The 24639-nt window shown below is 38.9% G+C and overlaps 1 protein-coding gene across 4 annotated transcripts in view; it reads left to right on the top strand.

Annotated features, from left to right (window-relative positions):
* The window catches only part of ATRN (attractin), a 180252-nt gene that overhangs the window by 73799 nt on the left and 81814 nt on the right, over positions 1 to 24639 (top strand). For all 4 annotated transcript variants that reach the window (XM_005568453.5, XM_074004867.1, XM_005568455.5 and 1 more), the window contains exons 7-14: positions 5402 to 5492; positions 6676 to 6919; positions 8300 to 8483; positions 9230 to 9384; positions 11653 to 11737; positions 18905 to 19125; positions 22097 to 22218; positions 23132 to 23270. In XM_005568453.5, coding sequence (XP_005568510.2) covers positions 5402 to 5492; positions 6676 to 6919; positions 8300 to 8483; positions 9230 to 9384; positions 11653 to 11737; positions 18905 to 19125; positions 22097 to 22218; positions 23132 to 23270 — 1241 coding nt within the window. The remainder of the gene's footprint in view (positions 1 to 5401; positions 5493 to 6675; positions 6920 to 8299; positions 8484 to 9229; positions 9385 to 11652; positions 11738 to 18904; positions 19126 to 22096; positions 22219 to 23131; positions 23271 to 24639) is intronic.

Here is a 24639-nt window from a genome sequence, read left to right as displayed (position 1 = left end):
GCCCTGCATGATGTGACCACTGTTTACCTTCCCAGACTCAGTCTTTTCCTATCCTGCCATCATTCACAGCACTTCTGCTCCACCAGCCTGCTTTCTTACCCGAAACGTACAGTGTACATCATTACCTTAAGAGCCTGTGCGTTTGCCATTCCCTTGGTCTAGACTGTTCCTGCTATTGCGCCTCAGGGCTGGTGTCTTCTCACCCTTTAGATCTCAGTGTGGTTATCCCACAGAGAGACCATCTCTGACCATCCAGTTCAGACATTTCTCCCTTTTGTTCTTTTTTATAGTCCTCATTTTCTTTATGGCATTGTTCGTGATTTTTAGTTATGTCAGTGCACGCTGTTGTACTTGCTCATTGTCTGCCTTTGTGAAGTTCTTCAAGGTTAGGGACCTTGTTTACTCACTGCACTCAGAGCTTAGCTCAAAGAAGGTACTCAGATAAGTATTTATCAAATAAACGGGAGAGTAAATGATTTATTTCCTTCACAAACATCTGTTCCTGGAAATATTAATATCATCTATTACTTTTTTTTGACTGACATACTTCATGAGCCACATTGTTTTTTGGATCATAAATTTTTTTTCCTACTTGATCAAAACATGATTTTCTACAGCTTTATTGGTTTCATGTAAATATTAGCATAGTTCCAAATAATGAACTTTCATGAAAAGTTAATTTAGTGATTCATTTTAGAAGTAGTGTTTCTGGAACTTAGATAACAGATTTTTATTTATTTATTTAGTTTTGAGACGAAGTCTTGCTCTGAAGCCCAGGCTGGACGACAGATTGTGTGGCACAATCTCGGCTCACTGCAAGCTCTGCCTCCTGGGTTCACACCATTCTCCTGCCTCAGCCTCCTGAGTAGCTCGGACTGCAGGCACCTGTCACCACGCCTGGCTAATTTTTTGTATTTTTAGTAGAGTTGGTGTTTTGTCGAGTTAGCCAGGATGGTCTCAATCTCCTGACCTCATGATCCGCCTGCCTCGGCCTCCCAAAGTGCTGGGATTACAGTCGTGAGCCACTGTGCCCGGCCAGATTACAGATTTTATAGTCATTTATACTCTTACATGAAAGTATTTTAGGAATTGCTCTTACTGTCCATTTTCCTCACAGTCCTGTTAATGCAAAACTTTTTAGTTGCATTAAAAAGCAGTTCCCATTTTGTTACCCAATGGTCCTCTTGTGAAATAAGTGGTCTTGGTCCCCTGGATTAAGATTGGCAGTTGAAACTTTATTACCAAATTTGTTTCTCTTGAGCAGAAGAGAGGTTTTTTTTTCTTAAGTTTAAAAAAATAATAATAAATCGATCAGCGGTCAACCAAATAAGCAAAATAACATCACCGAATCCAATAAATGTGAAAGCAGACTCATGGAACACCAAGTGTGACCTGACCTCTTACATACCCCACGGAAACCACACTGGGGGAGATTCTGATAATTCTCAGTGATAGCCCAAAATCTAGAAGGGAGCAAACTGAGTGAGCATTACTGTTTTTGACGGTAACTAAAGAGTAGGAGACATAGTTGCTGGGGAGCATCAGGTGAAAGGGGGAGAAATTGACCAAGTGGCTGATTCCCTACCCAGAACTCAGGGCTTCTATTATAATTAGAATATGATCTGAGCACTGTGGTAGATCACAAACAAAATTTCAGAGAAGAGGAGAGGAGAGTCTGGGTATTTTATTCTAACTGGCTGCACACCCTCTTATCTGAGCCCCAACATTTCCTTAGACTTCAGAAGAATAGATAGAACATAAAATACCAGCCCTCACACTAAAGCTGTGGAAAGGATGGAAATTCGATAAACTTGTCTTAGATACAGTGGGAACAGAATTAAGAAATCACCCACACTTTGCAAATAAAATGTCTGGAGAGCTATGTCTAACCTCAAACAAGATGAAAGAAGTGGCATCGTAGCTAGTGCAAATATTCTATGATGAAAAAATAAAGAGGAAGAAAGACTGCAGCCTGTAAAATCTAACAAGAACCCATCATGGAAGAAAAGCAGCTTCAAGGAGTAGAAGGAGATTCCTTCCAACTGCTTCGTGCTGCAGATCAACTTAATGAGAATTTGAATTCAGAAAAACAAGCTAGAAGACAAGAAGATGATAGTAACAGAAGAATTGGGAGGTTGTAGGCCTAAAGAAATACGAATAAATTAGATATAGCAAAAATTAGAATGAAAATTTAATTACTGACAGATTGAGATAATTGTGTAATACATTGGGAAAAAAAAACAGAAAAGCAAAAACACAAGAAGGACAGAAGGTGATCAAATAGAACTATAATTGCTGTCACTGAAGAAAAGAACCTAACGCACGTAACAGATGGGTTGAAACAGCACAAGGCGTTTCAGAAAAATTCTATAGTTTCACAATGACAAAACCTGATTTGATCAAGTTATTGAACTTTTTGTGCTTGGAGTGTATCCAAGAAAAATAAAGTCATTGAACTTTTGGGATAAAGGACAAATTATTATTTGGGAAGCCTCAGGTAGTTTTGTACCGTCTGCTGGCTGGGGTCATGTCTAATCTCCACAGAGCCTTTGCCTTGGTCTTTAGGTGGCCCAATTGGGTTTCCAGTCTGTTATGGAGTTTGAAACCTGTACCCTGTGGTACGTGATGGTCATTGGCTTGCCACCCATCCTAGAGGGGTCGAGGGAGGTGTTGTCACTCTATGGAAGACATCTTTTTCTGAATTCCTGGAGTCTGTCTTTGTTATCTTGGATTCAGTTCCCAGAAGGAGCATTTATCTGGTACTTGGAATTTATGTTTTATTGCATCAGTATTATTGTTCTTGTCTTATTTTTTTTCTCTGTGTTAAGAGATGATTAACATGTTGTTTAAGTGTCTTTTGGCAGTTCACCTTAGCCAGATTTTGGGGACCTGCCAGCACCTAAGTGTCTCTGACAAGCTCTTGGTCTGACTTGTTGACAGAAGAGGAACAAAATACATTAAAAGACAGATTGGGCACTCTCTGTGCCGTTTGACAGAAATGTGGAGACCTGTTTCTGTGCTTCCTCTGTTTCTTTCCTTTCTTTTAAACTTACAGAAATAAGCCTCTGGCTTGAACGTAAGGTCTATATGTGTAGTCGGAAGCTATATGAGTCCTCGGGAATCACCTTTCATAGCCAGAATTCCACAGAAGCTTTGCAGTGGTATGCAGTCCATTTTATAAAAACATATTCCTGGATGGATTTATTTCTATTTGAAGTAAAATACAATATCATGTCATAAAAAAATAGAGGCTGCGGGTAGGCAGAGAAGAAGAGAGAATGAGAATGATTCACACTTCTTCAGGGTTCCAGGCAGAAAAGCACACCATGAAAAAAGAGGGAAATAAGCTGGCCACAGACTTCTCCATAGCAACATTTTCAATACCAGCAGTGTTCAAGGGAGCAACATCTGCAAGGTTCTGGAGGAAAAAAAGGATGGTCCAAGAATAGTATACCCAGCCAAGGTGTCATTCTGCTGTAAACCTGGAAGGTGGATATTCTCAAACAGGAGTGAATTCAGGGAAAGAGTACTATGAGCTCTACTTAAACAAAACAAAACAAAAACCCACTTGACAGTGAAATCCAGAGGAGAATTGAAGAGCTCAAGAAAGAGAGGTTGTGGTAAAGGGACTGTGAGGAGATTGATTCAGCTAAAATTCAGGACTAAGTAACTGTGGAATTACTTTTACTGATTGTAGTGCAAATGTTAAGGACCTGGACATTATAAAAATTTTATAATAAAAATTTGAAGAAGAAATGAGAGGAAATGTGAGTGCTAAGATTTTTCAACTTTTAAAGCAAGAAGTTAGTGAATTCTGTACAAAAATAAATTGCATATAACTTTAAATTCAACCTCTAAATAATTTTTCATGTATTTTTAAGTGTGTAATATTCCAAACATATGTAAAATAATAGTTGGTGCCAATTTATATGCAATTCATATTTAATAGTTGTCACCATTTGTTATATTTGCTTCAGATCGTGTATAAAATATTTAAGATAAAAAAAGGCTTAGAGAAAATTAACACCAATGGATTCACCACCAGGTTAGAAAATAAAACACTGCTAACACAGTTGAAGTCCCTTGCATGTCCCTCCAAAGTCCCAGAGATAACCTGTATCCTGATTTTGGTATCAGTTGTTCATACTTCCATACGTATGTTATACTTTACATATATGTTATACATTATATATATGAAAGTATAGTATAATTAATAAATTTTCTGTTTTTAGTCTTTATAGAAACAATGTTTTGCAGTGTGCTATTTCAGCTTAACATTGTTTTGAGATTTATGTTGACATATGTTGCTGGAGTATATTTTTCATTCTGTATACTTATTCTTTATGTTATCTATCTGTGTATATTACCATTTATTTGTTGATTTTCAATGGATGGACATTTATTTGTATTCCTTTTTTGCTATTGTGACAAACTTTCTTATACCTTTGTGCATATATATGATAATGTTTTTCAAAATGTTTTAGGTACTTGGAATATCCAGGTAAACTTTTATAGAAAAGAAATATTTACTTAAGGTATAGCAATATCATTTGTTTCTTTTTGGTTTATTTTTTTCTATTTTATGAAAATAATTAAAATTAACACTTTATTAACATTATCCTCTTATATGCATAGAAAGATGTCTGGAATGATGTTTACTTAATATTAATGATATTTATTTCTAGATCATGGAATGTGGGAACTTTATAAAAAACTTTTGGCTCTTTATTCTTTGTATTGGTTACATTCTTTATAATGAACATGTATGCTTTTTATAAAAACAGTAGAGTTTTTCTCAAAAGTGAGTGCTTTAAGATATTGAATGTGATTATTCAATAATGCATGAATAAGTATAAATTGCATGGCAGGATTATAAATTATTTTCTTTTTGGCATTTTTGTATTTTAAGGTCTTTATATTCATAGTACAAGTGAAATGCTATAATGGTATTCTGGCTTTTGAAAATGTATTTTTAGTCAATTATATAAAGAAAAGGAAAGATTCGTAATTTTCTTTTACTTATCATTCCTTTTTTGGTACCTATCTTCAGTTTCTCATGATTAAATAAAAGTTATTGTAATAAAATTTTGAGTCCCTTGAGTACAGTGCAACCTTTAAATGATTTAGACTGTTTATAGAAGAGGTTTTCAGGAAGTGCTAGAACCTTCCAGTAGGTTTCTGTTCCTTTCTTTTCCCAGGATTTCATAGTCCAGCTCCTTTTCCCGAGTTATCACTTGTCCAGTGGGCCCAGGTGTCAGGTTTATTTGTGAAGGTGACAGGTGCCCCGCATATCCATGGTAGATTTAGTGAGCATCTCCAAAGTGGATTATATCACAAATAAAATAGTATAAGATATTCTGTCTTATTAGTTGGGTGAAAATATGATCTGTTTGTTTTGTAGGTATGACCTTGCTTCTAGGGAGTGGCTTCCACTAAACCGTTCTGTGAACAATGTGGTTGTTAGATATGGTCATTCTTTGGCATTATACAAGGTAAAGTATTTCCACTCTGTGCTAAGGAAGAAACTAAGTTTTCCTCAGTTACTTCATGTATTACATAGTTGAAAAGCTACCTCAGTTTTGGTTTTTAATTGGAGACAACTTTTTGTTTGGGGGCATTATAAAATTGCCTAAGTTATAAGTAGAAATTAAAATGGAAACTTTTTTAACTCAAGAGATTCTAATGGTTTCAAACTGTAATGGGGTATTATAATTATGGCACTAAATGGTTAAAGATGTAGATTAAAAAGTGTAGATTAGCTTTTATTCTCATAAGCAAGTTAGCCAAGAATAGCTACATTGTAATGTGGCTGAATAAACATTTTCATTTCCTCATTTTTGTAGATAGATGGTAGGATGAGGCAACTTTATTTTTCCAAGTCCTTTTATACTGTAAAAGATTCATGTGAGGAAGTCCAAAGAAAACTGGTGAAGTATTAGAGATGTAAAATATGATTAGTTTTATTTCCCTTTTTCCTTTTTTTATCCTTTTCCTAGTAATTCACTGAAAGGTGCCTTTGCTAACCCTTAAAATTTTTTAAATTTATTTTTTATTGAGGTAAAATATACATATATAATGGTACCATCTTTACCATTTTTAAGTGTACAGTTTGGTGGTAATAAATACATTTACATTCTTTTTTTCCTTCTTCATTCTCCCCCGCCAGCCTGCCAGCCTCTGGTAACCACCAGTCTATTCTCCATCTTCATGAGATCCACTTTTTTAGCTCCCACATATGATTAATAATGTGATATTTGTCTCCCTGTGCTTGGCTTATTTTACTTAACATAATGACCTCCAGTTCAATCCATGTTGCTACAAAATGACTGGATGTCATTCTTTTTAACGGCTGAATAATGCTCCATTGTGTATATATACACCACATTTTCTTTATCTAATTATCCATTGATAGACACTTACATTGATTCCATGTTTTGGCTATTATGAATTGCGCTACAGTTAACATAGGAGTGCAGATATCTCTTTGGTATGTTCATTTCCATTCTTTTGGATACATACCCAATATTGAAATTGTTGGATCATAGGGTAGTTCTATTTTTAGTTTCTTTACTAACCTTTTTTAAGCTGAAAGTAATATTGAGCTTTTGTTCTTCTCTGTTCTCAGATTTAATCTTTTCAGTGTTTTTTAAAATTTTGTTTGCATTTTTTTCCTAGGATAAAATTTACATGTATGGAGGAAAAATTGATTCAACTGGGAATGTGACCAATGAGTTGAGAGTTTTTCACATTCATAATGAGTCATGGGTATTGTTGACTCCTAAGGCAAAGGAGCAGTATGCAGTGGTTGGGCACTCCTCACACATTGTTACGCTGAAGAATGGCCGAGTGGTCATGCTGGTCATCTTTGGTCACTGCCCTCTCTATGGATATATAAGTAATGTGCAGGAATATGATTTGGGTAGGTATATTTTTTCTAGTAGATACCTTTTGAACATCAGATTCAAAACCTCTAAGCTTATTATTTTGACTGTTTAGAAAGGTTCAACCTCATATTGATTCAGTACTTTATCTTGAAACATAGTTAACACTGGGCCCGGGCGTGGTGACTCATGCCTGTAATCCCAGCACTTTGGGAGGCTGACGTGGGCAGATCACCTAAGGTCAGGAGTTCAAGACCAGCCTGGCACCAACATGGTGAAACCCCGTCTGTACTAAAAATACAAAATTTAGCCCAGCATGGTGGCAGGCACCTATAATCCCAGCTACTCAGGAGGATGAGGCAGGAGAATCGCTTGAACCCGGGAAGTGGAGGTTGCAGTGAGCCAAGATTGCACCACTGCACTCCAGCCTTAGGGAGAGAGTGAGCCTCTGTCTCAAAACAAACAAACAAACAAACAAAAACCAATATAGTTAACATTGATGTATTACCAGTGAAATACAGATTATTGATACTCCTATGTAGTATGTGTTTTTTACTGTCAGTTTGGTAAGGAGCCAAAGATGACCCAAAGTACTCTGGGTATTTAAAATAAATAAAAAGAAAATGGTTCAAAACAACAAATATTGAAGAAAAAAAGTATTTGCCTAGCCCTTTAGAGATTGGTTTAGCGGAGTATGATTTACCCTTAATATAAAATATTTCCTTTGGTTAAATTTCATTGTATCTGTTGTTGTGCAGTAGGAATACCAGGTATAATTAACATTTTGTGAAAAGTAGGCCTATAAAATATATCTGTATATTGGTCACCAAAGGTTATAGGGAATTAAATGTTCATTTGAGTGGAATCTGATCTTTTTATTTTATGTATTGAGACAAGACCTCACTCTCTCACACAGGCTGGAGTGCAGTGGCACAATCATAGCTCACTGCAGCCTTGATGCCCTGTCCTCAAGTGATCCTCCCACCTTAGCCTCCCTAGTAGCTGGGACTACAGGTGCGTGCCACCACTCCTGGCTAATTTTTTAATTTTAGTAGAGATGGGATCTTACTATGTTGCCCAGGCTGGCCAACATAGCAGGCTTCAAGTGATCCTCCCACCTTAGCCTCCCAAAGTGCTGGGATTATACATGTGAGCCACTTCGCCTGGCCCTGAGTGTTTTAAATTTAGTTAATTCTTTTCTTACATGGCATATTAGAACATCAGAACATAGAACAGACTGGAATTAGGCCACATGGCTTTGTTACAAGTTTAGGTGACTTTCTTTAAAATATAAAGATAAAAAAGTATATGTATCAGGTCTCCTGAAATCCCTTCTCGTGCCCTAAGCGCTTTGGACATTTTCAGTAGTAGAGAGGAGGAGCCTGCCATGCTTGCCTTTAACTGTTTTTCCTTTCCAGATAAGAACACGTGGAGTATATTACACACCCAGGGTGCCCTTGTGCAAGGGGGTTACGGCCATAGCAGTGTTTATGACCACAGGACCAGGGCCCTGTATGTTCATGGTGGCTACAAGGCTTTCAGTGCCAATAAGTACCGGCTTGCAGATGATCTCTACCGATATCATGTGGATACCCAGATGTGGTGGGTACTTTTTCTTGAGCTTTCACTTTAAGGTGTAAATTCTGTAGAGGCAGTTGTTGAGAAAATATTGTGCTATCTTTTTGTTTTTATGCCTGGCAGTTAATTCTGTTCAGCGTTGTATATAGAGAAATTGGGAAATAAACAGAGGGTAATAAAGTAGCTAGTATTTGTTTTGTTGCATTATTCTATAATTCTGTAGTAGGTTGGTTAGAAAATGCTTAGTTTTTTTTAACAAATATAAAGCAAATTTGAGTTATGAAATAATGTAATTATAAAGCGATGGTTTCTCTTCTTTTTCCTCACCTATTTGATACCCTGCTATGGATACTGTTTTATATTCTGTCATAAAAATTATCATTTTGAGTAGCTGTGGAATACTCCATTTTGTGGGTATGCTGAGACTGTGCAGGTGAAAGTTTTGGTTTCCTTCTAGTTTTTATGTTATTAAGAAACCATTATGCATTAAGCTTCTGTCAATATTTCACATGATTTCTGCCCAGAAACTAGAATTATATAGCTACAGAGTATGAAGAGTTTAAGGTTCTTAATATTTGCCAAAATTCTTACAGGTCTTTAAAATTATATATATTTATTGTCGAAAAAGTTACTTATATGTAGGGAAAAATCTGGAAGGATTTGTACCTTTGGGTCTGAGGTTAATAAAGTGGTTGTGCTTGCATTAGCAGATACATAAATATTCTTTAAAAACTAACCTTGTATTTATTATTTCTAAATAAACTCAAAAGGACCATTCTTAAGGACAGCCGATTTTTCCGTTACTTGCACACAGCTGTGATAGTGAGTGGAACCATGCTAGTATTTGGAGGAAACACACACAATGACACATCTATGAGCCATGGTGCCAAATGCTTCTCTTCAGATTTCATGGCTTATGACATTGGTAAGTTTCCCAAAACCATTTTAGCTTCAGGCATCTTTTTGTCTATAAGCAGCATTTAAAAGGAGACTGGAAATATTGCCAGTTAAAAATGGTCAGGCCTGGCTAACCTGGTGAAACCCCGTCTCTACTAAAAAATACAAAAAACTTGCCGGGCGAGGTGGCGGGCGCCTGTAGTCCCAGCTACTTGGGAGGCTGAGGCAGGAGAATGGCGTAAACCCGGGAGGCGGAGCTTGCAGTGAGCTGAGATGAGATCCGGCCACTGCACTCCAGCCCCGGCGACAAAGCGAGACTCCGTCTCAAAAAAAAAAAAAAGGTCAGGCCATTTGAAAGAGGTCCAAATGGTATTTTTTATATTCCTTTGACTAATGTTACATATCTGATAAAAATTATTTCTACATTAAATTCTTTTTGAAATAACTCCTGTTAATTGCTTGAATGCTAATTTTTGAGGCTGAGTTAAGGTGTCTAGTCTCTCCTTTGTAATGTTATGCCTACCTGGTAGTGTTACATAGTTGCAACCACCAGCATTGTGTTAAAATTGGTTCACTTATTAGCTTTATCTCATTCCCTAGAAAACTGGTTTCTCACATGGTCTTGGTGTAGCAATATACTAGACCGGAAGAGGGCAGTATTTGTTCATGCAAAGCAAATGCATAGTGGATGATTTCTTTCATAAAAATCATCAGATGTTCATTTTAAACAAATCATTATTTTTTTGCTTGTGGTAAAATACACATAAAATTTACCATCCTAACTATATTTAAATGTCTAGTTTAGTGATATTAAACACATTCATATTTTAAATGTCTAGTTTAGTGATATTAAACACATTCATAATGTTATAAATCCATCACTGCCGTCCATCCTCAGAACTTTTCTTCATCTTGTAAGACTGAAGCTCTATACCCATTAAACAATAATGTCCCATTTCTTCCTCCCCACAATGCCTGGCAACCACTATTCTACAGTCTGTCTCTGTGATTTTGACTATTCCAAGTTAGACATTTGTTTTTAACAGACATTTGTGTGCCAGCCACTCAGTTTGTACATTGAGAAGATCAGATGAATAACTTAAAGCCCTTAGCCTCAAAGTGGAAGAGGTAGAGAAATGAGCAGACAATAGAATTGCACTTCAGGGTATTTCTGGCTGAAAAGAATGTATGAGAGCACCTCTGAGTACCCTTTAAGTCATGGAGGGTAAGAGTGATGATAAACAGGGAACACTTTCTTGAAGAGGGGCCATCCCCTCTGGACACACTAGGTGTCAAGTAGGTGAAGTTAGGCAGCACTCGCCGGTCAGAGGAAACCCACTTTGCAGAGACACAGAGATAGAAAAGACCGGCACATATTTAGGGCTCAGAGAGTGAGACACTGAGTGTGAGGTTGGCATGGTATAGCAGCACCAGTTGGTATTGGATCCAGAAGAGATGTTGCTAGTATGGGTCACAACAGAGGAAAATTAATCAATCTAGGGCATCTAGGAAAGGACTTTTAAAAATTAGATAACATTTAAATTTTTTGAAATTTCGTTTTCCACCTGTATTTTTCCATTTTATTTACTAAATTTGGGCAAATCAATATAGAAAAGAGTGGAAGATAGTTATGAAACCCATATGTTTTGCTGATACAAGCTTTGTAGAATGTAAAGTTTGCTTGCTTTAAAAAACATTCTTGGCCGGGCGTGGTGGCTCACGTCTGTAATCCCAGCACTTTGGGAGGCCAAGGTGGGCAGATCACGAGGTCGGGAGATTGAGACCATCCTGGCTAACACAGTGAAACTCCGTCTCTACTAAAAATACAAAAAATTTGCCAGGCATGGTGGCAGGCACCTGTAGTCCCAGCTATTTGGGAGGCTGAGGCAGGAGAATGGCATGAACCTGGGAGGTGGAGCTTGCAGTGAGCCGAGATCACACAACTGCATTCCAGCCTGGGCAACAGAGCAAGACTCTGTCTAAAAAAATAAATAAATAAAAAATAAACAACAACAACATTCTAGTGGATCAAACTGATAGGCAGTCGGGTGAGTAATCCATATGTCATGGGTTTTGGGTGCGTTTGCTAGTCAGAATTGCGGTGTGATCCCGCCTTTTTTCCATGCCTCATTGCTCTGCTGCTGCTGCATTTTAACCCAGAAATGATGTAACTGAGAAAATTGAGAGGCATGTTTTATGAGGTTCTCTTTGTTGTAGTATTCTTCCCAAAGAAAATGTCAGGTCCTATTGATTAGAAATGGTAGTCCCTTTTAAAATATATTTTTCTTTCTCCTAGCCTGTGACCGCTGGTCAGTGCTTCCCAGACCTGATCTCCACCATGATGTCAACAGATTTGGCCATTCAGCAGTCTTACACAACAGGTAATTGGAGAAGTATTGCTCCTTTTCTTTTGTGTTTAAAATGAAAATAAAGGGCAGGGCACAGTGGCTCACACCTGTAATTCCAACACTTTGGGAGGCCGAGGCGAGTGGGAATACGAGGTCAGGAGATCGAGACCGTCCTGGCCAACATGGTTAAACCCCATCTTTACTAAAAATACAAAAATTAGCTGGGCTTGGTAGTACGTGTCTGTAATCCCCCCTACTTGGGAGGCTGAGGCAGGAGATCACTTGAACCAGGAATCCTGAGGCAGAAGAATCGCTTGAACCAGGGAGTCAGAGGTTTCAGTGAGATGAGATCACACCACAGCACTCTAGCCTGGCAACAGGGCAAGACTACATCTCAAAAAAAAAAGAAAAGAAAAAAGAAAATGAAGTAAAGTGGAATTGGACTTAACATATTATTCACAAGATTCCCTCATCCCAGTAGTTTTTTTACAGGATTATGTGGGTATAAATATTCTGATTGATGTTTAAAATATTTGATGTGGAGGTGAATTACGTTGAATGCCATGTTTGTTGATCTGGTTTTGTTAGCACGCAAGAGCACGCTTTTTGGTGTGGTCTGGGTGCCTGGGCAACAAAAGTTACGTGCATGTCCTTGTCTTATGTCCTTTGTTATCATTTGTGGTACTCAAGTTTCTAGTAGTTGTATCTGAATTGTAAGGAGTTTGGAAAAGAGGAGAGAGAGCACTTCAGATGGGGGATAAGATAGGAGAACAGAGGTGGGGAGATTGTGAAGCTTAATATAGATCAAGTCTGTAGGCTCTGGATAATCAGAAGTCTGCAGTTCATTGCATTGTATTGCTCAAAAATGCCTGGCCCAAACTACCAGAGCTCTTAAAAAAACCGGCCCTTGGAGAAGTCTCAGTCAAATAAGGGAGATTCAGAGTGGCCACTCTACTTGCTCCTTACAGTGTGCTTTAGAGATTTTTAAGAAGTTAAACAGCCTAATTATGTTATTAATTTTTCTCATTCAGTTTCTGCTGTTATTACTGCTGTCTGCTTTCCCTTTTAAAATTCTAAGCCATATAAATCCTAAGAATGTTTAAGTGTTAGAATGCCTGTATCATGTTAGAATTCCTTTGGCTTTTGAAATTTCTGTTGTAATGATGAAAGACGGATGAGGAAGGTAATTTAACTTAGATTAGGAAAGATGAGAAGCCAGGCACGGTGGCTCATGCCTGTAATCCCAGCACTTTGGGAGGCCAAGGAGGGCAGATCACTGGAGCCCAGGAGTTCAAGACCACCCTAGCAACAGCATGGCAAAACCCCTGTCTCTACTAAAAATACAAAAAAATTAGCCAGGCGTGGTGGCAGGCGCCTGTAGTCCCAACTACTCGGGAGGCTGAGGCAGGAGAATCACTTGAACCCAGGAGGTGGAGATTGCAGTGAGCCGAGATTATGCCACTGCATTCCAGCCTGCGTGACAGCGAGACTGTCTCAAAAAAAAAAAAAAGAAAAGGTGAGAAAGTGACATATTTTGGAGATGTTGTGAAGGAATAGTTGACACAATTTAGGAACTAGCTACTAGGAAAAGGTGCTATCTTTTATAAGGTAATTATTTAGTTTTTTAGCAATGTGTATGGTTTTACCGTGAGAACATTTGACAGAGACTAAAATGGAAGGATTTCTGGCCACCTTGCTAATTTGATGTGTTATTATAAATCATAATCTGGGATTTCCTCAGTACAGAAGACCGTTAAACCTTTCTAGCAAGTGCCTCTTGAGATTTTCATCTGGAATGCAGTGGGACCATTTTGTCATTATGCCTGCGGGAGCCTGGCCTCAACTGTCTTCGTTTGTGTTCCTAGTTCTCCTAGCACAGGATTTGGCACGTAATAGACATTTGCTAAATTGCAGGTATTAGTACAGTAATAACTAGCAAACAAATGAATCTTTTATAAAACATTCTTAAGTTTTATTCAAACTCAGAGTAAGTTGAGACTTTACCATAAAATATAATTTAACCATGAGTCAAAATTGGGAATACCTTGCCTGAGTTGTAATTTTTTTTTTAATGTGATTCCAGTGGTATGTTTGAACCCTGATATGTAAGTATCTGTGTGTTAAGATACGATTGGGTAGGTGGCAGGGGACCCTGAGGGAGGCCAGCTACTAAAAGGCCATAGTTTTGGTTTAATTGTATGAAATAATTTACTGAAAAAGAAACTTTGATTCACATCATTTCTTCATGCTTTAAGTGGGTCAACAGCACTGAGTGAGCTGTGCCTTCCTTAGTTGTCATTGAGGTTTTGAGGGAGGCAGGAAGGAGGAGGAGAGATAGCTGTGACTCACCAGGGTGGCAGGAGATGCAGCTGTGCCTCTCAGTTGCCTGCTCCATGTGTCTCTGAGGGACTCTCCCTAACTTTGCAGAGCCCCTGTGCAACCAGATGGATTCACAATTGCTGAGAACACCAACTGTACTGGGAAGAGGAAGTTGCTTATTTGGTTTAAGCAACAAATTAACTAGTTGAATCTAGCCTGCTTAATGTGGTACTGAGTAAGCCGATAGCAAGGTTAAAAATGAAACCTGGCGGGCACGGTGGCTCAAGCGTGTAATCCCGGCACCTTGGGAGGCCGAGACGGGCGGATCATGAGGTCAGGAGATTGAGACCATCCTGGCTAACACGATGAAACCCCATCTCTACTAAAAATACAAAAAAATTAGCCGGGCGTGGTGGCAGGCACCTGTAGTCCCAGCTTCTCGGGAATCTGAGGCAGCAGAATGGTGTGAACCCAGGAGGCGAAGCTTGCAGCGAGCCGAGATCACGCCGCGAGCCTGTTATCCCAGCATTTTGGGAGGCCAAGGCCAGAGGATCGCTTGAGCCCAGGAGTTTGAGGCTGCAGTGAGCTGTGATGGCGCCACTGCACTCCAGCCTGGGTGACAGAGTGAGACCCTAACTCAAAAAATATATATTTCAGATTGCAATTTATTTTCATTATTCACAACTCTATAAAGTAACTATACACACTGAATTCTTGAATATTGAATTATTTCTGCTAGGGAAATACAGGGTTATATTTCTGTAAGCCTCTGATGATGACATTTTCATCAACCAGTCAGCATACATAACTTTCTTTTTTGTGTGTTTCTATTTAAAAACATCTTATTTAATATATATTCTTGATTTATTAACATCGAGCTCACAGCCAACAGCACTTTAACTCATGCCTGAACAAAGCTTATGTAACACAAGTACTTTCTCAGTAAGGCTCATCACAGCCTTCTTATACTTAGGGACACTAGACAGCACTTCAGCACTGCATAGGGGGCCATTTTCAACAGTGAAAGCACTAACACAAGGTACAAAAATACATAAAATATGGCACTAGATAGATCATGAAAAGGACACTTGTTTGTAGTGTGAGAGTTGAAACAAGAAGGGAGAGCATCTCCTTGTTTGACCTTAGCCGGGAATATGCATGTGTGTCAAGTCCAATTTTTTGCCATTCTTTGCACACACATGCTGGTAAATGACCGTGAAACTACTGCAAGTATTGATTTTGGAGTTAGAAATAAATTTTGTAAGTAGGTGAATTTGCAAATATGGAATCTACAATCTGCAGATAATGGTCATGCGTCGCTGAATGTTAGGGATACGTTCTGAGAAATGCATCCGTAGGCAATTTCATCATTGTGCCAACATCACAGAGTGTACTTACATAAACCTAGGCTACACATCTAGGCTATATGGTATGGCTTGTTGCTCCTAGCTACAAGCCTGTGCAGCATGTTACTATACTGAATACTGTAGGTCATTGTAATGCAGTGGTAAGTATTTGCGTGTCCAAGCATATCTAAATGTAGAGAAGTACAGTAAAAATGCAGTATGAAAGATAAAAAAATGTACACCTGTACAGGCCACTTACCATGGCCTGTAAGGGAGGGAGCATGCAGGACTGGAAGTTGTTCTGGGGAGGTCCGTGAGTGAGTGGACTCAACACTACTGTATACTTTGTAAACACTGTACACTTAGACTACACTAAATTTATTTAAAAATTGTTTTCTTCAATAATAAATTAACCTTAGCTTACTAGATGACAGCCATTGTACATGCCATCCATCATTGATGGAAACACCATTATCCAGCACCACGTGACTATAATGAGGATTGGCTGTCTTTTAAAGATGAAGACTTAATTTTAAAAACACAGACCCTATACAGTTATCACACTTTTAAAGTTAATTCTTTAAGCCAGGGGTGGTGGCTCACGCCTGTAATCCCAGCACTTCGGGAGGCCAAGGCAGGAGGATTGCTTGAGTCCAGGAGTTCAACACCAGCCTGGGCAGCACAACAAGACCTCATTTCTACTAGAAATACAAAAATTAGCTGGGCATGGTGGTGCGCGCCTGTTGTCCCAACTACTCAGGAGGTTGAGGTGGGAGGATTACTTGAGCCCACGAATTTGAGGTTGCACTGAGCTATGGTGGTGCCATTGCACTCCAGCCTGGGTAACAGAGCAAGACTCCAACTCGAAAAAAAAAAAGAAAAAAGTTATTCTTTAATATCTCTCAAGTGTCCATTCAGTGTTTACATCTCCTAATTGTCTCAATTTTTTTTTAAGTTTAGTTCATTCAACTCAGAATCCAAATGAGATCCATATGTTACAATTGGTTAAAATGTCTCTGTAGTTTCTCTTAATCTGTAGGGACCCCATCCATCATTTTCCCCCTTACTTGTTAAAGAGACTGGGTTGTTTGTCCTGTAGAGTTTCCCATAGTCCAGATTTTGATTGTTGTATTCTGGGCTTTCATATAACATATTGTTCTCTCTCCTAAAATTGCTGCAAATTAACTTGATCAGATTCTCTTCAGTATTTTGGCAAGATCACTTCATAGGTTTCTTTCCCTTTGTTTACCAATTTTCAAAATAATGTACTGATTTCTTAGCATTGTCCAAAGATGACAAATTAGGTTTTTTTTTTTTTTCCAGGGATGAGAGATGTGTATCATTATGAACTCATGGATTTAAAAATATTTCATGTGTTTTAATCTATTGTAATTTGTGTTTTTATTAAATTTCAAACATTTTCCATCTTTAGCCGATGAGGGCATCTTTACATTAGCTTTTGAGTTTATCTGATACTACCCTAGTCTTCTTTTCTTTCCAGTATAACAAGATCTGCTGGACTCATTGTGAACATTTCTTCATCCAGACATGAAATTAGGTTTTTCTCTAAAAAGTTCTAGTATTTAAGGGGTGACAGGAGGGAGAAAGAATGGTTTCTAGATACGCGCAATCTAAGCACTAGTTATATTCATTGCTACTGGGTTGGCTATTGTTTCTAGGTTTTTTAAGAAGGCAGGTTAAAGAGAAACTGTAGTGTCCTTTTTTAAAAGGAAAATGAATTATGTCTGCATGTTTGTGTGTTTGACCTTCTTGTTCCCTCAGTAGATAAATGGCTACATTGTTTAAATACTTTTCTCTGCATTCCATTTTCCCCCCACATAACAGTATGTACTGGAGCTTACTCCGTAGAAGTATGTAGAAATTTTCCTCATTCCTTTTACATCTGCCTAATATTTCATTATGTGGATGTATTATAGTTTGTCACATCCCCAATTGATGGACATTTGGGGCTATTTGAGTCTTTTGCTATTATCATTAACCCATTTATGCCTAGTGTTCCATTATTGGAAAGCTAAGCTTGTGGGAGTTATTTATATCCTACTGCTCAAGGTCATCCCCAAGGTCTGATTTTTCACAAAAAAAATGTGCCCTCTGGCATAAGTGGTTAGTGCTGTACTAAATAGCCTCATGTACTTCTTCTTGTATTTTTACTGTTCTGTCTTTGTGATAGACTTCTAGAAATGTGATTTCAGATTCAAAAAGTAAATGCAAAGTTTTGTTAGAGCTTGCCAAATCTCTCTGTACTGCATCATTTTACATGCCCAGCAGTAGTGTGTGAGAGTGACTGTTGCCCCATAGTCTCACCAATCCATATATTGTCAATTGTTTGTGCTGTTTTTGTTTTACTAGTCTTACAGGTGAGAAATGCTACCTCAGTATAGTTTTAATTTGCATTTTTCTTGCACTGAAATTAGAGCATCTCCTCATATGTTTAAGGTCATTTGCATTTTTTCTCTGCAAACTGGCTGAAGCCCCCCTCTATGTTAGGGATAGTCCTTTTCCTATAACATAACTTGTAAATCTTTTTTTCATAGCATATCATTTGTTATTTTACTTTGCTTATAGCATTATTTCCATGTAAAACGTCTTTTTAATTCATATAACCAGATTTTTCAATCTTTTTTTCCCCTACCTTCTGGATTTTAAGTATTTTTTTTTTTTTTCCACTCTCAGGTTATAGAGAAATACACCCATTATTCTAGTACTTGTGTGTTTTGTTTTTTTCAGAAGGTGTGGAATTTATCCTGGAATATAGAGAAATAGATTCAATTTTATTTTTTTCCATATGTTTAGTTATCTTGATACCATTTACTAAAAAGACCACCTTTTCCCACTAATGTAAGATGCCACTTTTACTGTCTACTAAATGTACATGTGTGCTTTTATCTGTTTATGATTGGGCTCATATCCATGTACCAGTACACGACTTTAATTGTACCAGTATACAACTTTAATTACAGAGGCTTTTACCTGTGCTTTAAATTTGTACATTTTTATTTTTAATATTTAAAAAGTGAAGATATAGAATTGCTGTTTAGTGTTAAAAGATGTGAGCATATCCTGACACTGAAATTTTCCAGTGACTCATGGTTAAAAGTCACCAGGCTATCATGAGAACTTTTTAATACAGTAGCTATGATGAGGAGGCAGCTTATTGGAACTATTCTGGGTGGTTATAGGCCAGGATGAAAGGATGAATTTGGAAAGGAAGGGAACAAGAATATTTTTTAAGACCTTGAAAAATAGTTTCTTAGAAGACTTATGCATATGTAAGATTTGTTTGAAGATTGTCTGTAAAAAGTGTATCATGGTAGCTGGATGTGGTGGCGTGTGCCTGTAGTCCCAGCTACTCAGGAGGCTGAGGCGAGAGGATCTCTTGAGCCCAGGAGTTTGAGACCAGCCTAGGCAACAGAGTAAGACCCTGTCTCCAAAAAAAAAAAAAAAAAAAAAAAGTATAGCATGCAATTGTTATCTAAGTCTCTGGTAAATTTATTCTCTCCCTTTTTCCTCTTAGCACCATGTATGTGTTCGGTGGTTTCAATAGTCTCCTTCTCAGTGACATCCTGGTATTCACCTCGGAACAGTGTGATGGGCATCGGAGTGAAGCCGCTTGTTTAGCAGCAGGACCTGGTATCCGGTGTGTGTGGGACACAGGGTCATCTCAGTGTATCTCGTGGGCGCTGGCAACTGATGAACAAGAAGAAAAGTTAAAATCAGAATGTTTTTCCAAAAGAAGTATGTTTTTTTTTCCCTGCTTAGATTTTAATGAATTTGAGACCTCATTTTATCTGAATTGTGAAGGAACTTAGCATATGTATACTTTTTATGTTCACCTTATTATCCAAGATTATTCAGTAATAACTTGTAGAAAGTGTTTTTGGATATTTGAAAATTGGTTTGTAAACATCTCGAATGGGGACATGCCATGTGGCTTGTAGAGGCTGTCTGCGAGTGATGGAGACATAACCTTCTTGGCATTGCGTAGACTTTGCATACTGACCCCAGATCCTGGCTGTGGTTGCTCTGAGGCAGTGCCATCCAGTAGAACTTTTTTTTTGATGACGGAAATGTTCTGTGTCTGGACTGTCCCGATATGGTAGCCACTAGCCACGTGGGCTATCAAATACTTGAAATGTTAATTTAATTTTAATTTAAAATACATTTGTGGTTACTAGCTACCATATTGGATGCAGATCTAACATTAAGGATGAAATTAGGAGAGTCAGCCCAGAAAAGCCATGTTGAAGTAAATTATTTTGGTGGAGAGAGGGAGAGCTGCTGTCCTTGCAAAGTATTTTTGTCTAGCTTCTCTAGTTGGATACAACAGTGATATCAAGACAGACAGTTACTGAGGATGGGCAATGATCCCTGCTTCTAGAACCTCCCCTCATGTTTTCCAAGCTGTTTTCTTCCTTCTACCTGCTTTGCTGCTTGTCCTGTATTGCTGTGACATAGAGCACAATGCAGTACAGTGAAGCGATATATTTAAAAATTCTTTTTTATTTTATTTTTATTTATTTATTTTTTGAGACGGAGTCTCTGTCGCTCAGGCTGGAGTACAGCAGCACGATCTTAGCTCACTACAACCTCCACCTCCCAGGTTCAAGTGATTCTCATGCCTCAGCCTGTAATACTCAAGTAGCTGGGATTACAGTCACCTGCCACCATGCCCGGCTAGTTTTTGTATTTTTAGTAGAGACAGGGTTTTACCATGTTGGCCAGGCTGGTCTGGAACTCCTGACCTCAAGTGATCTGCCCCCCCCTCAGCCTCCCAAAGTGTTGGGATTACAGGCATGAGCTACTGTGCATGGCCAGAAAGTTCTTTAAAAGGAAGAATGTTGTCTCTACAAGATATTTATTTACATCAATTAAAGTATGTTGGCTGAATTTCTTACTAGTAGGATTGGTGTTGCAGTTAACTTGAGAGTTATGATGGATAGAAGCAGCTTTCATTCCTGGAATGCTGCTCCAAGTTAAACTTTCACAAACATAAATTCTCAGTAAGAACACCCTGGGCTGGCCACAGGGGCTCATGCCTGTAATCCCAGCACTTTGGGAGGCTGAGGCACAGGGATTGCTTGAGCCCAGGAGTTCAAGACTAGCCTGGGCAACATAGTGAGACCCTGTCTCTACCAAAAACACAAAAATTAGCCAGATGTGGGCGTGGTGGTGCACGCCTGTAGTCCCAGCTACTAGGATGGCTGAGGCGAGAACGCTTGAGCCCAGGATGTTGAGGCTGCAGTGAGGCATGATTATGCCACTGCACTCCAGCCTGGGTGACAGAATGAGATTCTGTCTGAAAAAAAAAAACAAAAAAACAGGCCACTCAGGCAACTCACCCAGGTTCATTGGTGGGCTGGTGGGTGCTGGAGAACCAAGATTACCAGAACTTAGCAGGGTTAGTTCGTCTCTTGAAAGGGATAAAATCAGTGAAATAGTTCATTTTTAAACCAAATTTTAAAAGTTCAAATTACATGTGCATGTTTATAGGAAATAGTGTTGAATTACCTTAGGTGTTCATATCAACCTATTTGCTGTCATCTCATCTGAGACTTCAGTTCCCTGTTTCACCCCACTTTCTGGGTGATCCCAATCCTTGGGATAATGACCAGGACAGCAAGAGCAGCCTAAGCTGCTGACTGCTGGGGTCTTTGTGAGGGTGGGACCTGCTTTTCTTGTTTGTGAATTCCCCCATGTGCGGAGTTTTTGAGATTCCGTCTCAAAAAATAAATAAATAAAAACAAAATAAAAAAGAACTTTTTAATATATTGCTTCACTGTACTGCATTGTACACGAGATGGTTGAACAGATGAGACAACATGGTTGTGCAGCTTCTCTTTTTTTTTTTTTGGGCGGGGAGGACGGAGTCTCACTCTGTAGCCCAGGCTGGAGTGCAGTGGTGCAATTTCAGCTCACTGCAACCTCCACCTCCCAGGTCCTGATTCAAGCAGTTCTCCTACCTCAGCCTCCTGAGTAGCTGGGATTATAAGAACGCACCACTATGCCCAGCTAATTTTTCTATTTTTAGTAGAGACAGGATTTCACCATGTTGGCCAGGCTGGTCTTGAATTCCTGACCTTGTGATCCGCCCGCCTTGGCCTCCCAAAGTGCTGGGATTACAGGCATGAGCCATTGCGCCCAGCTGTGCAGCTTCTCTTTTCTAGAGTCAACAGGAGATGCAGCAGGTCTGTAGTAGCCCAGAAGTTCTCAAACTTGCACTCTTGAATTTACATGTACGTACAAAATGCAGCTCAGCCTAATGCTTCCTGCACAGTTCTGTGGTGCTGCCTACTTCCTGTGCCCAAATTAGCCTTGCATTTATAACTAGGAGGAATGACTTGATCTCCTACAATATTTTGGCTCCTGGGCTTCTTTGATGTTCGTTCTATTACTAGTTGATTTTTTTTTCTTGGAAAGAAAAGTATTCAAAGAGCCAGAATTTACTTTCATTATATCTTATAGTAGTTAAATTAACCTATCCTTGTTTTCACTTTCTGTGTACTTCTTTCTTTGGGGTACAAAGCAGTGTTTCTTTAGATTGTCTATCTCTAAATATTATTTTAACCAAAACATACCAAATATATTTTCCTGCCAGTTTCATTCTTCATTTTAGTTCTTAACCATTGTTACGATTTTTTTTAACTTCAGTCTCCGATTGTGCTCAACTGAAGTTGTCCCAGTTGATGAGATTTTCTTTTCTTTGTAGCTCTTGACCATGACAGATGTGACCAGCACACGGATTGTTACAGCTGCACAGCCAACACCAATGACTGCCACTGGTGCAATGACCATTGTGTCCCCAGGAACCACAGCTGCACGGAAGGCCAGGTCAGAGGCTGTTTCTCAAAGATTTCAGAAAAATCCTAATTTGTCATAGGTTTAGCTTTTATAGTGTATATGATATAAATAATGGCCCAGAGTTACTTTTCAAATGGGTTTCTATTTGGATTTTATTATCCCTGAGGTTTTCCTTCAGGAAGAGATGTTCTTTATATTCCAAGGGTCCTACTAGCCCCGGGAATTTGTTGTGTTTTAGAAGAAGGTAGGACTGTTGTCCATGGGCATGGCCATGACTAAGCACTGGATCCTTAGTTTGAGGCATCTAATAGTGACCTCACTTTACCAGTGCCAGATTTTGATAGCAAGTTAGGGTTTGAGACTGAGAGTGAGTCAGGTGTATAGTGGCCCACATTGAACTGTGGAAATGACAGACTTTGCAAAATCTCCTTGTTTTATATCTTGGTTTGGCATAATCTCACTGCTCATCATATATAGATTTTTAAATTTAAGTTATAAGATGACCCAGGCTTTTATAGTTTTTGACAGCTTACAAGACTTTTTTTTTTTGTCAGTCTCATGCAGTTCATAAAATAGAAAACTTTCAGACTTTTGAAGTGAGCATTTGAAAAGCAGCAAGTTCAACATTCCCATTTTACAGATGAGCAGGTTGAGGCATGGTGTTTAAAAGAGTGGGCTGCTTCCTTGCCAGTTAAAAGCCTGTCCTTGAGTAGAACATTACATTGTAGTGTTCCCACTGCAGAGCTACTGCAACTTTATGTCTCTCTGTCTGTCTGTCTGTCTGTCTATCTATCTATCTATCTATCTATCTATCTATCTATTTATCTATTTATTTGCAGTTTGCTTCCTCAATTAGATTTTATTGTCTACAGTGTCCTGTTGGTCCTCACCATAAGTTCTCTCTGTGGATACAGGAGAAAAGCTTTTGTCCACTGTGTTCTAGATCTCCATTTTTAGGTATGAGAATTGCCCCAAGGATAACCCCATGTACTACTGTAACAAGAAGACCAGCTGCAGGAGCTGTGCCCTGGACCAGAATTGCCAGTGGGAGCCCCGGAATCAGGAGTGCATTGCCCTGCCCGGTAGGCCTTGCAGGGTCATCTTGGTGTGTGTGGGTCCAAGACTTCACCCCATTTCACCCAACACTGTGCAGCCTAGCTTGAACCTAGCAGAGGGGAAAAGCTAATTCTGTCCATTCATCCCCCACACCAGTATTATGAGGTATTTTGTTTTTAACTAAAATACGGTTCTTAAGTATTTCCTCCTACTGTCCTTTGAAATGAAGTGAAATGTCCTTCACTGCTCTGGAGAATTGAGTGACAGCTTGGTTCTGTATCACTGAGCCTGCTCCTTGTCTCTTTCCCATCCACCTTCAATAACCTGGGACTAGAACATGACGTCTCAGCAGCCAGTCTGCTGAGCACTTTATGGAGAGTACTTCTTGTTAACCACTGGGATTTATTTGTCGGCACCTGCTAATGGGCCTTCTCTGAGAAGGAGAGGATGGATATTTCTGTCAGCAGCACCTTTTAGGAGTGATCTCCAGCCCTGAAAACCTCAATATATGCTACTTCTGAGGTTCAGGATGATGAATTCAGGGCCTGAGACCAGCCAGCCATGATTGAACCACTGTAATATATTTGTTCAACTAGGATGGTCCAGGAAGGGGAACTTCCTTGGCTCTGCACAACATCTGAGCTTGTTCAGGGAAGTTGGTTTGGACCAGGCCCTTTTTGAATGTCCCTTGGAAATTTTTGATTCAGCTTGCAGAGTGGGACTCTTTTCTTTATCTCAGTGTGTCCCAAATTTTAAGGTACAGCAAAAGACCTGGGAATTTTGCGAAAGGCATATTCTGGTGCAAATGCGGGGTGGGACCTGGAGTGTGCATTTTATCTGATCGACTGCTACACTGTGAGGAGCAAGTCTTTGTCTGTTCTTAAATGATCTCTTTCCCATGGTACCTTTCTTTTATCTCAGTGACTGTTACTGTTAATGAACATTGTTGATGTCTCCAGAGTACTTTGGTTCTGGTGAAGTTACTTTGTTCTTTCATTGTCTTCCAAGAAGCATTCATAGCTTCTGTGCAGTACCTTGTGTGGGTTCAGGATGATCACAGGTAGCAGATTACAAGCTTGCCTTGTATGCTATAGCCATATCACTTGGGTTGTTTCCCAAGAAGGACCTTCTCATCTTGCTTTTGGGATGCTGTGTATACTTCATTGTACCTTCCACCTGATAATATGAAAATATAGTGCAGCTTTTGGAGACTATAGATTTGTTAATTCCTTGATTCGTTTCCATTCTTGCAGTTTTTACCCCAGCCGTCCAATATGCATATTCATTTGTCTGCTCTTCACTTAGGATTTTAGTTTTCTCTCTCATTGTTCTTCAGAAGGAAGTGTACCAATCTAATATTGGCACCAAACTGGTGTTTTCCTCTAAGACATAGGA

Source organism: Macaca fascicularis, chromosome 10, assembly GCF_037993035.2.
Source record: "Macaca fascicularis isolate 582-1 chromosome 10, T2T-MFA8v1.1".
In the NCBI taxonomy this organism is placed as follows: domain Eukaryota; kingdom Metazoa; phylum Chordata; class Mammalia; order Primates; family Cercopithecidae; genus Macaca; species Macaca fascicularis.
The sequence above is the reverse complement of the archived record's forward strand: the minus strand, read 5'-3'. Positions and strand labels throughout refer to the sequence as shown.